At 41.0% G+C, this 17,922-nt stretch overlaps 2 protein-coding genes across 2 annotated transcripts in view; one reads left to right on the forward strand and one right to left on the reverse strand.

The window, feature by feature from the left end:
* Window positions 1-2,460: 2,460 nt before the first annotated feature.
* On the reverse strand, window positions 2,461-10,360 carry LOC117764889 (nuclear factor 7, brain-like). Its single transcript, XM_034591021.1, has 4 exons — window positions 10,029-10,360; window positions 8,970-9,644; window positions 3,290-3,535; window positions 2,461-2,556 (listed from the first exon to the last, which is right to left on the reverse strand). Exons 1-4 carry the CDS (start codon window positions 10,284-10,286, stop codon window positions 2,461-2,463), a joined length of 1,275 nt encoding a protein of 424 aa, XP_034446912.1. The 5' UTR covers window positions 10,287-10,360.
* Window positions 10,361-14,613: 4,253 nt separating this feature from the next.
* The window catches only part of slco4a1 (solute carrier organic anion transporter family, member 4A1), a 41,642-nt gene continuing 38,333 nt past the window's right edge, over window positions 14,614-17,922 (forward strand). The window contains exon 1 of the mRNA XM_034591308.1: window positions 14,614-14,758. The gene's annotated coding sequence lies outside the window, so the exon portion shown is untranslated. The remainder of the gene's footprint in view (window positions 14,759-17,922) is intronic.

Below are 17,922 nucleotides of genomic sequence, written 5' to 3' on the forward strand. Positions count from 1 at the left end.
AATATTGCTTCTCCCCATCACAGCATATGGTACAAACTAAGTGCTGATCTGTGACGCAGAAAATGTTCTGCTTTTCTTTGTGTTCAGGGCACAACTCAGTCACCTGTGAAAATAAAAATGATCTATTAATACAGCAGCAGAGAGGTGATGAAACTAGAGCCGACCGTCACTGAATATATTTAAACATTATCACACCGATTTTTCTGTAAAAGCAAAGTCTTCAACTAATATAAACACTGATGTCAATGAAAGTCTTACATTGGCCAACCAATTCATTGTTGGAGCTCTCGATGGAACATTACAATTTCTCAAAAAATGTTAACCCATGTTTGACCCATTCATAGACAGCTGTCACACTCTCAGCAGAGACTCCAGTCTGCAGCGGAGCTCGAAACCTTGCAACACCTTTCTGGTACAGTCCTGATAAAAGTCAACAGTATAAGGCCCCATTCAGACCCGGTGTTAACATCCATCCTGATGGAGGACACATCTGAGATCTGATCACTCAGACCACAATTTGAGGCTGTCTGGGATACATGCGACCACATTCGTGTAGCCGTGTATAGGAATTTGGCCCTTCGTTGAAATGGATTGCATAAAAAAACGCTTTCGAACGCCCGGTGCAGCAAACTATTTTTATTCCAGTTAAACTAACACAACTGGATTTGGACACACCCTGTGTGCAGGTACAGGTGCACTCAGGTTTACAGACCAAGCGCTTGAAATAAAGCTCGAAATCTAAGTAGATGGCTAAATAAACACTTGAACCTGAACCTGTGATATATGGCATTAAAACATTACATATTATGTATAAATGTAATGTAACATGTGCATCTTTCTGTTGTGGCAACATACAAGCATAGGAAATACATTTCCTTATGAAACACACCTCTGCTTTCTTGTGCGTTCTTGTTTTCATCATCTTCTTTCCTTCTTTGGCCTTTTCAGAGAGGCCTTTCAGAATGTGGCTGGTTTGAAGACATGTGTTCGGAGTAAAGATCTGACGTCGCCATGGCTGATGTTTTTCTCCCTGCTCTGAATGACTGATCTGACTGGTGTGGTTTTCAACTCTCGACTTCCCAGAAAAGACACACCCACATGTATCACTCACTTCAGTCGTCACTCCAACCCTACAGAGGAAGATGAGCACCCAGAATAACACTCTAGTACTTCCAACAGATTTACAGGTCGTCTCTCTACAAAGAGAGAAAAATACTGCTTTTATTCACACATCTTCTCTTTACTTGGACCATTAAGTTAATGAATGTAATGTCACACTCTAGTGGTAGGGTGTTGAAAGTGCAGGGTTTTTTCTTTCTTTTTGTAATGTTTGTTAAGCCACATCTCTCTTTACTGAGATCACTTTCTCCAGACTCCTCAAACAGCGCTCTCTGGTGACATGCAGCTCAGCCCGGCAGTTGAGCTCACACTGAAAATACACTAACGCAACTACAACACCTCATAAGACAACTTTTGCATCACAACACTAACATTGTCTCAGAGCAAGAGAAACTCAATCCACAGTCTCCTAAAAGTATTTATATGACCAATAACGTTTATTTTCTATTTGCTTGATTTTCTTTATATGTGACTCTTCACATGATCTAATAAATAAATCTTACCATATATCTTTCAGAAGGCTATATTATTTTTTTACAAGAAATTCAATGTAAGGTGAACGTGTATATTCTCTCTATATATGATGTACTTACAGACATACAGTGGACATACAGCAGTGTTAATCTCATCCACATCATGTCCCTCTCATGTCCATATGTTGTGTCTAGTGCCCTTTCCCCTGCCATTCACAATACAATCATCTAAAGTAGTGGTAGATTGTATTTATTTCAGTATATGCGAGAGTATTTGCCACAAAAATGTTTTATTTGCATATATATCAGTTGCACAAAATCAATTACAATCCTTTTGGATCATCACATGAGCACAAACCTTCCCTCTTCGTCACCATTTAGTTTTAGACTCAGAAAGTGTATTTACAACATTCTCCACAGTGAAGCACAAACGTCCCACTAAAGGAACAATACACACCTGTGTAGATTACACAATATAGTATCATTTATTTTTACTTTGTGCTTTTTCTTTACTTTTCTTTATCATTATTATTATTGTAAGTTACAGAGTGTCTACTTTTGTATACAGCCACACTAATGGTATATTCTGCCCAAGACATGTTAAACAACAAATCAATTTAGATTATGCAGTTTAGTAAAGTGACATAAAACATCATGGGCAGCACAAGGGTAAATAAATTGAAAAAGAAAGGAGCAAAACTGAGGAAGCAGAATCCCATGTAAGAAATAATAGTGCGAAGAATAATCAACTCCCCTATCTGATGTGCTTGTTGGTATTTAGAATCAGCATCTGAGTTGGGTTTCTGATGGCTCTCAGTGACTTCATCCTCCCTCCTTAATGAAATCATCATCTCATGCTTCTCTTGAGTCATCTCAACAGTTTTAAGCATATCAGCTCCAGGTTGTCGTGTCCACACCAGAGGCTCATCACCGACTCAAAAGAGGCCGATGGCTGTTGAGAAATCTACAAATTTCAGGAGTTTTAACAGACGGTGTGGCATGAGAAGACCAGTGGGGAGAGAAATGAGCCCTGAGAGGATGTCAGTGCTGACTTCCCAGGTGCTCAGCATCACCTGCAGCTTCCTTACTCTCCGAAAGTTTATGATCCAATGAAAGGAAGAGGCAGGCACAGTCAGCTGGGTAAATTCAGACCAGATTTCAAGTCCCTGGGGAGTGGAGGGATGCAGGATGTAGTGCTGTCCCATGTAAAAGACTAACCTGTTGGCAGGGGGTCCAGAAGAGGGCCTGCAGTGTTCTTCAGGTGGTTCAGCAACAGTCTTTCAAATTACTTCATTACTACAAATGTAGGGTTTTTGGTAATCAGGAGGATAATGTTAGAAATCAACACAAACAGCGAAAGGATGAGAAAGCTAAGAACCAATCTGGGAAGTTTTGCCGCAGCTTGGGAATTTCCTGTTGCCCCATGATCCCAGACTTTAGAACCAGCACACTCTGAGGGGGTTATGATCTGCTCCCTGACTAAATTTGTATTCAAAATATGCTTTCGCGGGCACAGACGTACTCATAGTGTAAATATGAGTCATGTTTTCTGCATCATAGAAAGACAGCTTCTTTGATAGGCAGTCTAGGTAAATCCCAATCTTCTGTGGTCTTCCTGTCAATGTTAACTCTGTGTGTTGATCTGATGTGACATAATTGTTTTGATTATAGCTCAAGTAATAGTTTTCTAATCCTACTTTCCAATAGTCCCGTTCTCCAACCTCTAATTCCCAGTAATGCTGCCCTGAGGTGAAGTCATTGGAGCTGAATGCAGAAGCAACCCGTACTGAGGTGTCCTCCCCACAAGGGGCACATACTACATTTGAACCGAAACGGGTGTTATAGCTTTGCCAGTTTATAGAAGGCCAACCACGGTGGCAACACTGAGCTTTGATGATTATGGGACTATACATCAAATTCCTCCCGTCATCAGACACTGTTATGTTCTGAATGCCACTTTTGAGTGACAGAAGTTCCGCTCTGGGCTGAACGACCTGAAGCATCTCCTTCCACATGAAGAACTGCAGGTGACTTTCATACGGCCCCAAAGTGAGAGAGTCATTAACCACTTGTAACTCATTGGCTCTGGGTCTGAATAAATGTTCCGGAGTCCCCTCGCTGTTTTTCTCAGTCCAGCTCTTTATGAACCTCTCAGAATCTGTGATTTCAAGAACACACGCTACGTTTTCCTCTAGAACTCTGCTCTCAGTCAAAGCAGTTTCCATGGTATTTAATGTGTCACTCATTTCCTCCAGAGCATTTTCCTCTTTGAGTTTCAGGTCATTTTTGATCTCATCTTCTCTCTTCCATAGAAACTGGTGCATCTCCTTAAACTGTGTGCTGATCTGGGTCGTCAGCTGCTGAGCCTTGCCTTTGGTTTTTGCTATCTCCTCCCTCTGTGTGTTGGCCAGCCTCTCTGTAGCATTGATATCATCAGCAATGCCTTGCATATATGCCTCCAACTTCTCCCTCAAAGGTGCGGCTGCTTCTTTGACTGGTGTAAACTTGTGCCCTTGATGCTTCTCTCCGTCACGGCATATGATACAAACTAACTGCTGATCAGTGACGCAGAACAGCTTCAGCCTTTCTTCATGTTCATGGCACAACCATTCATCAACCTTTTAAATCAATAATCAAATGAAATAAATATCATGTTACAATACAAAGACAGAGAGCAAAATCAATGACACAAATGTGGGGCTGCAATTAGCTAATTATTTTCATCATATTTTCACCAAATTATCTCAGCTTATCATTTGGTTAAATTAAAATAAATTGTGATTTTTTTTTTGTGATATCTTCAAAATGCTTGTTTTAACCTATATGCCCAGTTTCATCAACAGCGATAAAGGACAAAGAAAATTAGCAAATCTTCATATTTGCTCAAAACCAGGAAATGGTATCTTTAAAAAATGACTAGAAAAGTGATTAAATTATCTAAATAATCGACTAATGGTTGCATCCCATTGCAGTGATAACTGATTAAAAAGGTGACAGACTTACCTCTTTGACATGTTCATGCTCTCTCCTCAACTTGTCGACTTCTTTTTCAACAAGACTTTTCAAACTGTGATTGGTTGGAAGACATTTCCCCGTTTCTGGAACATCTGCTCGACACTGTGGACACTGGCGCTGTGAACTCAGAGAACGATGAATACATTCTCTGCAGAAAGAGTGGCCACATAGAAGCACTACAGGATCCGTGAAGAATTTCTGACAGATGGAACAATTCCAATCCTCAGTGTAAGAAGCAGACGCCATGGCTCCGTTTGCTCTCCCTTGCTCTGTCAAAACCAGTGTAAACCGGGCGAAGCAAGTTCATACTTTCACTTCTGTTTCCTCAGAACCGCCACACCCTGTGGTGATGTCACTTTGAGCTGAGGTTCACTGCAAGATTAGATGAGCTCTGTTATGTGACACAAGTAAAAGCTCACCACTAGATTTGTCAACAGCACACAAGGCTTGACAGTTGTTTATCTGACAACACAACAACAATACAAAAGTGTAGTGTCACACGCTATTGTGAAGTTAAGGTTTTCAGGAAATGCAGATGTGCAGATTTAGTACAACACGAACTTCCGCTGTGGGTTTTCAAAATAAAACCCATAGAGTAAAACTATGGTTGCAGTCCCAAGTTTAACAGGAATTAAACAATAAACACACGTGAGTTATTTACACTGTTACACAGACACAACAAAGGTAGGTAAGTGCAATGGAAAATCTTTAATCTACATAACAGGCTTTCTGATGCTCTGCTCAACAGGTATGTAGAGAGGCAGGCAAAACAGAGAAGTCCTAAAGCTCAAAAGACTAAGCCAGAAACACTGGGAAGCTTTCTAGTAGACAAAGAGGATGGGGAGCACAGAAAATAAATACAAATGGGAGGCAGGGATCCATGGACACAAGTGAACACACAATCACCTCATAGGGCAGGGCTATTAAACTTCAGTAGCAAGTGGGCCAAATAAGAAAATCACGGGGGGTGTGAGGGCTGCACAGAATATTGATCAATTAATGGCTAAAAATGAAAAACAGTAATGTATATTTCCACAGGTAAACAGTCACACACGCATCTCTTTTCTTTCACTTTATATAATCAGTTACAGACTGTCATTCCATTCCAAAACACAGGAAGGCTATCAAGCTTTGATACAGAAGTGCAAAAGTTACATAAAAAACATAAACAAAAAATGAGACAGTGTTTTTCTGACATGTCCATATCCACAAATGTAGAAAACAATTTGAAAATAGTATAATAGTATTCAGATATCAGATTAACAATAAATGAGCCTGTTCAGGAAACTATCAAAATCAATTCCAAGCAGAAATTAGGTAGTTACAGCAGGTCCATATCCCAAAATGCATAATGTAAACTGAACATCTTGAAACAGTATCCATCACAATAATAGTAAATAAGCCTTCAAGAACATTTCCAAGCAGAAATAAGGTGCTTTGCAGGTTCATATCCATAAACACAAACAGCCAGATGAATCTGGTAAAACAGCATCCACCAGCTTAACAAAAAATGGGCCGACTGATGATATTATCATAAACAAGACAAAAATAAGGTGCGTATAGCAGGTTCATGTCCATGCGTTCTTGTTTTCATCATCTTCTTTCCTTCTTTGGCCTTTTCAGAGAGGCCTTTCAGAATGTGGCTGGTTTGAAGACATGTCCCCTCCGCTGGAATAGCTGTCTGACACTGTGGACACTGTTGGCCTTTGTTCACACTGTGAACATCTGTGATACAGTGCCGGCAGAAAGAATGTCCGCAGATGAGAGTCACTGGGTCAGTGAAGATGCTGTGGCAGACAGAGCAAGTCAAATGTTCGGAGTAAAGATCTGACGTCATGGCTGATGTTTTTCTCCCTGCTCTGAATGACTGATCTGACTGGTGTGGTTTTCAACTCTCGACTTCCCAGAAAAGACACACCCACATGTATCACTCACTTCAGTCGTCACTCCAACCCTACAGAGGAAGATGAGCACCCAGAATAACACTCTAGTACTTCCAACAGATTTACAGGTCGTTTCTCTACAAAGAGAGAAAAATACTGATTTTATTCACACATCTTCTCTTTACTTGGACCATTAAGTTAATGAATGTAATGTCACACTCTAGTGGTAGGGTGTTGGAAGTGCAGGGCTTTTTCTTTCTTTTTGTAATGTTTAAGCCACATCTCTCTTTACTGAGATCACTTTCTCCAGACTCCTCAAACAGCGCTCTCTGGTGACATGCAGCTCAGCCCGGCAGTTGAGCTCACACTGAAAATACACTAACGCAACTACAACACCTCATAAGACAACTTTTGCATCACAACACTAACATTGTCTCAGAGCAAGAGAAACTCAATCCACAGTCTCCTAAAAGTATTTATATTACCAATAACGTTTATTTTCTATATGCTTGTTTTTCTTTATATGTGACTCTTCACATGATCTCATGAAGAAATCTTACCATATATCTTTTTTTTTACAAGAAATTCAATGTAAGGTGAACGTGTATATTCTCTCTATATATGATGTACTTACAGACATACAGTGGACATACAGCAGTGTTAATCTCATCCACATCATGTCCCTCTCATGTCCATATGTTGTGTCTAGTGCCCTTTCCCCTGCCATTCACAATACACCCATCTAAAGTAGTGGTATATTGTATTTATTAAAGTATATGCGAGAGTATTTGCCACAACAATTTTTATTTGCATATATATCAGTTGCACAAAATCAATTACAATCCTTTTGGATCATCACATGAGCACAAACCTTCCCTCTTCGTAACCATTTAGTTTTAGACTCAGAAAGTGTATTTACAACATTCTCCACAGGGAAGCACAAACGTCCCACTAAAGGAACAATACACAGCAACACACAAGTCGTCATTTTTTCATAAATCCTGTGTAGATTACACAATATAGTATCATTTATTTTTACTTTGTGCTTTTTCTTTACTTTTCTTTATCATTATTATTATTGTAAGTTACAGAGTGTCTACTTTTGTATACAGCCACACTAATGGTATATTCTGCCCAAGACATGTTAAACAACAAATCATTTTAGATTATGCAGTTTAGTAAGGTGACATAAAACATCATGGGCAGCACAAGGGTAAATAAATTGAAAAAGAAAGGAGCAAAACTGAGGAAGCAGAATCCCATGTAAGAAATAATAGTGCGAAGACTAATCAACTCCCCTATCTGATGTGCTTGTTGGTATTTAGAATCAGCATCTGAGTTGGGTTTCTGATGGCTCTCAGAGACTTCATCCTCCCTCCTTAATGAAATCATCATCTCATGCTTCTCTTGAGTCATCTCAACAGTTTTGAGCATATCAGCTCCAGATTGTCGTGTCCACACCAGAGGCTCATCACCGACTCAAAAGAGGCCGATGGCTGTTGAGAAATCTACAAATTTCAGGAGTTTTAACAGACGGTGTGGCATGAGAAGACCAGTGGGGAGAGAAATGAGCCCTGAGAGGATGTCAGTGCTGACTTCCCAGGTGCTCAGCATCACCTGCAGCTTCCTTACTCTCCGAAAGTTTATGATCCAATGAAAGGAAGAGGCAGGCACAGTCAGCTGGGTAAATTCAGACCAGATTTCAAGTCCCTGGGGAGTGGAGGGATGCAGGATGTAGTGCTGTCCCATGTAAAAGACTAACCTGTTGGCAGGGGGTCCAGAAGAGGGCCTGCAGTGTTCTTCAGGTGGTTCAGCAACAGTCTTTCAAATTACTTCATTACTACAAATGTAGGGTTCTTTGGTAATCAGGAGGATAATGTTAGAAATCAACACAAACAGCGAAAGGATGAGAAAGCTAAGAACCAATCTGGGAAGTTTTGCCGCAGCTTGGGAATTTCCTGTTGCCCCATGATCCCAGACTTTAGAACCAGCACACTCTGAGGGGGTTATGATCTGCTCCCTGACTAAATTTGTATTCAAAATATGCTTTCGCGGGCACAGACGTACTCATAGTGTAAATATGAGTCATGTTTTCTGCATCATAGAAAGACAGCTTCTTTGATAGGCAGTCTAGGTAAATCCCAATCTTCTGTGGTCTTCCTGTCAATGTTAACTCTGTGTGTTGATCTGATGTGACATAATTGTTTTGATTATAGCTCAAGTAATAGTTTTCTAATCCTACTCTCCAATAGTCCCGTTCTCCAACCTCTAATTCCCAGTAATGCTGCCCTGAGGTGAAGTCATTGGAGCTGAATGCAGAAGCAACCCGTACTGAGGTGTCCTCCCTGCAAGAGACATTTACTACAGGATAGTGATGGTAGTAAAAGCTTGTATTCTGTACAGGCTGGTTACCGCAACGCGGCTCTTTGATGATTATGGGACTATACATCAAATTCCTCCCGTCATTAGACACTGTTATGTTCTGAATGCCACTTTTGAGTGACAGAAGTTCCGCTCGGGGCTGAACGACCTGAAGCATCTCCTTCCACATGAAGAACTGCAGGTGACTTTCATACGGCCCCAAAGAGAGAGAGTCATTAACCACTTGTAACTCATTGGCTCTGGGTCTGAATAAATGTTCCGGAGTCCCCTCGCTGTTTTTCTTGGTCCAGCTCTTTATGAACCTCTCTGAATCTGTGATTTCCAGAACACACGCTACGTTTTCCTCTAGAACTCTGCTCTCAGTCAAAGCAGTTTCCATGGTATTTAATGTGTCGCTCATTTCCTCCAGAGCATTTTCCTCTTTGAGTTTCAGGTCATTTTTGATCTCATCTTCTCTCTTCAATAGAAACTGGTGCATCTCCTTAAACTGTGTGCTGATCTGGGTCGTCAGCTGCTGAGCCTTGTCTTTGGTTTTTGCTATCTCCTCCCTCTGTGTGTTGGCCAGCCTCTCTGTAGCATTGATATCATCAGCAATGCCTTGCATATATGCCTCCAACTTCTCCCTCAAAGGTGCGGCTGCTTCTTTGACTGGTTTAAACTTGTGCCCTTGATGCTTCTCTCCGTCACGGCATATGATACAAACTAACTGCTGATCAGTGACGCAGAACAGCTTCAGCCTTTCTTCATGTTCATGGCACAACCATTCATCAACCTTTTAAATCAATAATCAAATGAAATAAATATCATGTTACAATACAAAGACAGAGAGCAAAATCAATGACACAAATGTGGGGCTGCAATTAGCTAATTATTTTCATCATATTTTCACCCAATTATCTCAGCTTATCATTTGGTTAAATTAAAATAAATTGTGATTTTTTTTTGTGATATCTTCAAAATGCTTGTTTTAACCTATATGCCCAGTTTCATCAACAGCGATAAAGGACAAAGAAAATTAGCAAATCTTCATATTTGCTCAAAACCAGGAAATGGTATCTTTAAAAAATGACTAGAAAAGTGATTAAATTATCAAAATAATCGACTAATGGTTGCATCCCATTGCAGTGATAACTGATTAAAAAGGTGACAGACCTACCTCTTTGACATGTTCATGCTCTCTCCTCAACTTGTCGACTTCTTTTTCAACAAGACTTTTCAAACTGTGATTGGTTGGAAGACATTTCCCCGTTTCTGGAACATCTGCTCGACACTGTGGACACTGGCGCTGTGAACTCAGAGAACGATGAATACATTCTCTGCAGAAAGAGTGGCCACATAGAAGCATTACAGGATCCGTGAAGAATGTCAGACAGATGGAACAATTCAAATCCTCTGTGTAAGAAGCAGACGCCATGGCTCCGTTTGCTCTCCCTTGCTCTGTCAAAACCAGTGTAAACCGGGCGAAGCAAGTTCATACTTTCACTTCTGTTTCCTCAGAACCGCCACACCCTGTGGTGATGTCACTTTGAGCTGAGGTTCACTGCAAGATTAGATGAGCTCTGTTATGTGACACAAGTAAAAGCTCACCACTAGATTTGTCAACAGCACACAAGGCTTGACAGTTGTTTATCTGACAACACAACAACAAAACAAAAGTGTAGTGTCACACGCTATTGTGAAGTTAAGGTTTTCAGGAAATGCAGATGTGCAGATTTAGTACAACACGAACTTCCGCTGTGGGTTTTCAAAATAAAACCCATAGAGTAAAACTATGGTTGCAGTCCCAAGTTTAACAGGAATTAAACAATAAACTGTTAGGATTTTAATAATATAATTAGACACTATAGCCCCGAAAAGGATCGATTTTACACGCACCATGTTTGTACCTTAACAGAAAGAATTTATGTTTTGTTATGTGTTGGGACTGTAATCCGTGGCATACAATACACTGTACTTAAACTTGTTCTCATACATAAACCTTTATATATATTACAGTATTCCTTTAGCTTTATTCAACATCACACATACATGAATGCACTGTGCTCATTAAGACACTGTGACCTATGCCTTAGAAAGAAATCAAGAAGCTGCCCCAGCTTCTGAAGGCCAGATAGGAAAGGCGTTGTCTTGTCTGATAAATACGCATGCTTACACACACAGAACATACAGACGATAAAACAGAAACACAATGTTTCACACTCCAATGAACAAAAACACTGTGTCTGCAAAACTACTGAAGACTCACAAAGCTTCAGCCGGATAAAGGCTTTTTCTTAATACACAAACCTTAACACTGTCAGAATGTGAAGATTTGCCCAGCTAGTATCAAAGGAGTGACGAACCTGGGAGCGGCTCCTCATCATTGGTGGATTCCAGTTCCAAGATGCTGGGACCACGCCTTCAACCTACTATTATAAATATTGCACCTGTCATCCGTTCGGGGCGACTCTTGACTACCCCGAGCTACTGACTAAAAGCCGAGGCTGTGCCTTGAGTGCCCATAGCTATGCTGTACCTTTTTCATTGCTTCTAAATAAATACTTTTTGAACTAAGACCGACCCTTCTCATACCTAAGGATAAAAGAACACGACAAAACACACGTGAGTTATTTACACTGTTACACAGACACAACAAAGGTAGGTAAGTGCAATGAAAAATCTTTAATCTACATAACAGGCTTTCTGATGCTCTGCTCAACAGGTATGTAGAGAGGCAGGCAAAACAGAGAAGACCTAAAGCTCAAAAGACTAAGCCAGAAACACTGGGAAGCTTTCTAGTAGACAAAGAGGATGGGGAGCACAGAAAATAAATACAAATGGGAGGCAGGGATCCATGGACACAAGTGAACACACAATCACCTCATAGGGAAACAACTAAGAGACACTCAAGCTAAGTCTAACTTCAAAATAAAACAGGAAATAATAATAATAATAATAATAATAATAATAATAATAATCATAACACCCTCAATTGGAAGTGTTTGGTTGGAGCTGCTGGCTGAAAGACATCCCTGCAGAAAAGTAGAGTTAGCAGAGTTCATGAAAGTTATATATTAACAAAGCTGTAAACATGATGTAACAGTCAAACTTTGGTTATGCGTTCCCATTTTTACAAGTCTTTCTTAAAACAAAAGTCAGATCCCACATGAAAGTGTTACCCTTTCTGTAATAATTCCTCAAATTTAATTCAACCAAAAAGAGATTTGTGGTTTTTAAAGACATTGTTTCCTTGCTGAGCTGCAGTGGAGGGACAGTAAAACAAAGAGTAGCTTGATTTGTCTTACCTCATTTGGCATCTGGCATAAAATGTGTTTGGATTGCAGTAGCATAGAGTTTTACCACATGATAGTAGGCTGCAGGTGTAAATGCCTCCAAGACGCGTTGAGGACGGATTGTGATCTGATCGGCCAAACCACATACAGAGGTGGTCAGGGACACATTGTGACCATGTGGAACACAATGGTAAATGCACTTGCATTGTCAATTCATATAAAACAACTATGTTGGCAGAAAAAAAAATTGTATGTGACTGTTTCAAACCAGCAAAGCAATTGAAAACAGTTGAGGTAAGTTGAAAAAACTGCTGCAATGTGTATTTCCATGTCCTCTCTCCTGCCTCTCTCTGGAGCTGCAGACAGAACAGGCTGTTTTCGCCTGCCTCTTAAGCCCCTCCTCTGATTGGCTGACTGCACTTTGAGTGACACGCGACCAGGCCTATCACCGGTCTCATTCTGGCGCATTGACTCTCTCTGGTAAACACAGCTGAAAGTCACGTTATTTTTGCAGCTATAGAAGACCAGCCACATATTTACAGTCAGTTACAACAGGATGTTTCTGAACGTTAAGTTACACCATCCTCATGTTTGTTCAAGGTTTAGCAGGACAGTCGGCCAATGTAGGAGTAACGTCCCGAGTTACAGTACGGAGTTTCACAACGGAGTTTCAATACGGAGTAATGTAGACTTTACTCCATACTGAGCACAGCGACACGGCACGTCAGAAGAAATAAAGCGTGACTGCTGGTCTCGAACAGTAAGATTCTTAGGAGGAATGTGCAGGGACATATTATCTTCCTTGCATCCCTCCACGCTGCAGTGTTTCTTCAGTGTTGTTTGTTGTGGTTAGCCTGTGGTAGCTAACAAGCTGCTAGCTCAGCAACAAGTCTGCTTGGTGTCGCGTTCGGTGTGCAGGGGAAGCGGGGTGGTGGAGTTGACGGGGAGCGGGGGTGGTGGGTTTCAATAACACATTTCTTAGAATGGACTGAGTAAAAAAGTCAGCGGAGTGACTGTTTTCATACTTTGAGGGTCCCTGCTGACCCCCCTCAAGTAATTACGGATAGTGAAAGCCCTGAAAATTTATTTTACACAATATGGACCCTTTAAGCAATATATCCTCAGTCAGTCATCAACAATGGATGTTATTCAAGATTATCGTGGATTGAGTGAAGATGGGATTTATGGAAAAGCATGAAAACACAACAAGGTGCCATGTTTTCTGAATGTGTGATTGTGAGGTGGATGTTTGGATCTCAATGTGGACATCACCTGGTGTAAATGTAAAAAGGATACATTTATCAAGATACAATCTGGATCGAAATGCATTTTAATGCAGAGTGTAAACAGTTTAAGTCAGACTGTTAAAGCCTCCTCATATTGGTTTCCAACTTCTGAACATGGATACAGTATATTTGTTGTAAACACAAAAACAACTGAGCAGTTTTCCACAAAATTTGGTGGAAGGATGTGAAATGAGCCAGGGAAAAATCCATAAAAAACATTTACGGATCCAAAATCCCAAGGGAATAATTAATGGATCAATAAAAAAAAAAAACAGGCACATTTAAGAGACTGGTATCTATGTGTGGGTGAAATTTGTTGCATTTGATTGTTGATTGAGGAATGTGCTCTATTGAATGCCTTTCTAGTTAAATTGTTTTAGGTCTTGGTCAAGCCACAGATATTGTCATCAGTCATAGTGGTAGTTGTCAACTGCTGGGTCAGCTCCACTGTTCAGCACAACAATTGGTCCAAAGCTTATAGCACCACAGGGGTAGAACATCATTGGTCCAGAGGATTTCTGGCAGAGTTTTGTATAGGAGGTGATTAGTGCCAAGCACAAGCGGCAACTGGAGATGTTGAACAAGAGCACGATAAACATGTAGAACACCTCTCTATAGCTACTTTCAGATGTGCACTGGACTCCAGGGAATCTCCTGACATTCTACCGAGGGGCTGCATGTGAGAACGCAAATGTCCAAGTGAGAGGCTCCAGACTTTCTGTGGATTTCCAGCCACTTTGTAAAAGCTCTGGAGAATGTCTGAATGAGCCCATGAGAACACATTGGGGGATCCTCGGCAGGATTCACTGTGAGCGATTGGGTGTGTTGATGATGTTTCTAACACGTGACAGACACAAAAATGATAAAAAAGTAAATCTTTGGCCTATATCAGTTGTCAGGCAGTGCACACTCACATGGGTGTAGCTTTGGTGAGAGGACCAATGGGAAGGGATGGGATGTATTAGTTTCATCTTTTCAAAGTGCAATCTGCTCTTGCTATTCTAGGATTACCAACCCATGTTTATCCTCAACCTCATGGCAATCCAATCCAGAAGCAATGGAACAGCAGTGGTCTCCATAGAAAAACAATATATATTTTCCAGGTTTGAAACAAAAAACCACAATCCCCTTCAGTGGCAACGGGGCACTGATCACCCTCCATACTGAGGAGTTCACACCGCGATCAGGCTTCGACACGCTCTCTCCATCTCAGAAGGGCGCTGACCAACAGCATCATCCAGTGCTCCAACACATTTCTAACCTTTCCTCCCATACAACACGAGCAACAGAAGGCTGCGTGAGAGCAGTCGCACTGATAAACATGCAAGGTAAGCCTGCTCATGTCGTGTGTAATGCGGGAGGACGCGCTCCTCGCTGCGGCTGCAGCTCAGCATCAGCGGCGTGGAAATCCACATGTGCAAAGCTGAAATGTTTCCTCTGTCACATCTGTAACAGACACAGAGGCGCTGCCCGTCATTTCCCACCGATGCCTATGTGACACTGGTGCGGCTAAAGTGATCAAAAGGTTCATCTGCAGCATCTAGTCGCATTCATCCTGGATCTTCCTCTAATCCGTTCACTACTGAGCTGAGGCAAATCACTTATAGACGAGGGTAGACAGTAGGCTGTATGGTATAATACTAAACAAAGCAACAGTATGTCGCCATTAATTCGGGATGGGCTTTTGTAATGGTCTTGTTCAATGCAGCTATATTTAAGTATTTTTATGCACAGACACATGGACTGATCAATCCTCATGTTTCCACCATGTGCTTGATCAACAGAATGGCTCTCGTCAAACTGATCGATCCATTGCTTATTTACGGCCACAGCAGGCTGCAGCATGTCTGTCAGTGGAGGGATCCCAGAAGGGGACTGGGTTCTACCATGTCGTCATCAAGGGTTGGTACCATCTGCAATTACGTGATGGTATCCTACGTTTTTTGTTTTCCTCATCAACAGTGTCTCTGTCTGCATCAGCTTCCTGGAGGCTGCACAGCCGGAAACACCACATCTGTGGCTTCCTGCCACTGCTCACTTTGTTTCCTAGACATACACAGTGCATAATGTAACAGGCCAGGCACCGACACCTGCATGTGCGTTAAACAACACTGGAGCAGCAGTTAGATCATAACGGTTGGAGTTTTTAACATTTTTTAACATGACTCTTAATTTAATTGGATTTGATGGATTTAATGAAGTCTATACATGTTTTAATACATCAAATGATCTAGTTTGGACAATAATTTGTCCAATGTTTTCTAGAGGTGTAGACATTTCTCGATTCTTAGAAGCATCGCGATGCGGATGTGCACGACTCTTCTTTGATGCAGAGACAGAACATAATTGATTCATGTTTTCCGGTTCGTTCATTCTTGCGCAATGGCCCGCCGCTGCATAATTATAACCACCGCTGCTTCGGGATCAGGACAGACGCACATTTAAAGTCCGGTCGTCTGTTACAGTGTCTGAGTGTCCTCCCTCCACTCTCCCGCTGACCTGCACTCACCTTACACTTCTCTTCACAGTTCTGACGTTTACCTTGTGTTTGTTGATTAGCTTTAGCGTTTATCCGGCACGTATTTAAATATGTACAGGTAGTTAATCTGCTACCCGCAACACGAGTTGCGCACAGCCAGGACGTCAGGGTTAAAGTGACCAGAACGATCCGGTTGTATAGAATAATCGATTATCGTTTTATCATTGAATCGTAGCCCTCATGAATCGGAATCGAATCGTGAGGTGCCTATGTTGTAGAAGATTTCTCTTGAAGAATACACAGAGGCTGAATCGCAGTGCAAAGGGGTCCGTTTATTTCAACATCTGCATCAGTATTTATGTCCCTCGATCTTGATGCCAGTGCTGACGTGTGCATGTGCATGTTCTCCTGGAAGTCTCTACCTAAAGTGTATGTGAGGTGCGTGCTCTCTCATCCTCGCGTAGACAAGTTTCTTTTGGCTAGATAAGGATACAAGTGGGAATTGGCTTTCCCCATACTGCAGCCAGGTTTGGTCAAAACAAGTTATACAACATTGTTCATTCAGAGGTCGAGTTGACCCCAATATAATCCCCCCTTTTGGGGTCTTTAGACCCCAAACTATCTGTAAGCAAATCGTATCACAACACTGACAACAAAACAACAAAATTTCACTCAACAATTCAAATCATCCAACTACCTTAAACCCTTCTTAACATAAAGTGTGAAAATATATAATGTGCACATAGCAAAACTTCAACATTACATTGACACAAGGTGCATTATTAAAACTAGGTTACACATAATTCATAGTGCAAATACAAGCGTCATCCTGAATATAAATCAAAGTTCGGATATAAATGTTTCAAACTGAGTGCATGGTGTGTGAGTACGACCAATATCTTATTATTTCAAACAAAGTGGTATATGTGATTATTACTTAATTTTTTAACTAAATCATGACAGGCGACTGCACAAAACATATCGTCAAATCAATCAAAGTTTGAATATACTTATTGAGTTTATATGATCCACTTAATCAGAAACATTTAAAATCATAGGCATCAGGGGGTCCCGAGCGATGCACAAGGTGATGTTTTTCAGTTCCTTATTCCAGAATTCAGTCCAATGCTCACAATCCTAGGCAAACAGGGAAAGTGACCACAAAAACAAACAAAAACAAATTAAATGCTTAACTAAAGTCTGATGGGTCGGCAAAAAGAAATAAAAGATTGGGAGATACACCAGCCCGACCCCTAATCGGTCGTCGCCACCGGGTACCCTCCTTTTAACCTTATCATGTCTGGAGAGTCTAAAATAGAAATCAAATCCCAAACCAGGACAACCGGACCCACCAGGTTGGTAATCCTAAACTAATAAAACCACAGAATATCACATTTTGTCACTTTATCACTACTGGCATTACTTTCATGGATTCACTTCTCTGAGTTCATAGTGTCGGTATCTGAGTCCGTCAGATATGAGGGAATGGGAAACAGATCTGGAATCTCCTCCACCAATTGTGCCAGCTGAGCCTCTGCCTTCTGTGCAGTCGCCACCATGGTCATCTGTTTAACGAGAGATTTAGTGAGTACTTTTCTCAAAACCAGTATGATGCAACAAACCAATAGACAGAGCACACTCAAGACCACCAGTGTAATTATTGTTATTGGGTATGTAAATGAAACATTGTTCTCCAATCATGTGACAAGGACAATCACTTCTGCAGGTTTTAGAGTACTAAGCGTTCCTGGATCCACACGGTTCAAGGTAAAAACTGTCAAAGTTGGATATCTTACCGGTTAGGGCTGTGCAATTAATCGAATTTTGATCGTGATTTCGATTTTTGGGTCAAACGATCTCCAAACTAATATAATCGAGTTGAAACGATTTATTTGGCATTTTTCGTTGTACAGTAGGCCTAGAGATTTTCTGAAAGAGACGCAATTATTCTTATGTGAAAAATGCCATGAGGGTTAGATTAGTGATGATACTCAGCTCAGTGAACCAGATAAC

Source organism: Hippoglossus hippoglossus, chromosome 7 (genome assembly GCF_009819705.1).
Source record: "Hippoglossus hippoglossus isolate fHipHip1 chromosome 7, fHipHip1.pri, whole genome shotgun sequence".
Lineage (NCBI taxonomy): Eukaryota > Metazoa > Chordata > Actinopteri > Pleuronectiformes > Pleuronectidae > Hippoglossus > Hippoglossus hippoglossus.

Bases quoted from the DNA above. Each gene is read 5' to 3' on its own strand.
- LOC117764889 (XM_034591021.1), bottom strand. From the start codon at position 10,286: ATGGCGTCTGCTTCTTACACAGAGGATTTGAATTGTTCCATCTGTCTG. The intron at 9,645-10,028 runs GTAGGTCTGTCA...TTGATTTAAAAG, and splicing joins AGCATGAACATGTCAAAGAG to GTTGATGAATGGTTGTGCCA. The intron at 2,557-3,289 runs GTAGGATTAGAA...TGAAATTTGTAG, and splicing joins GAGAACGGGACTATTGGAAA to ATTTCTCAACAGCCATCGGC.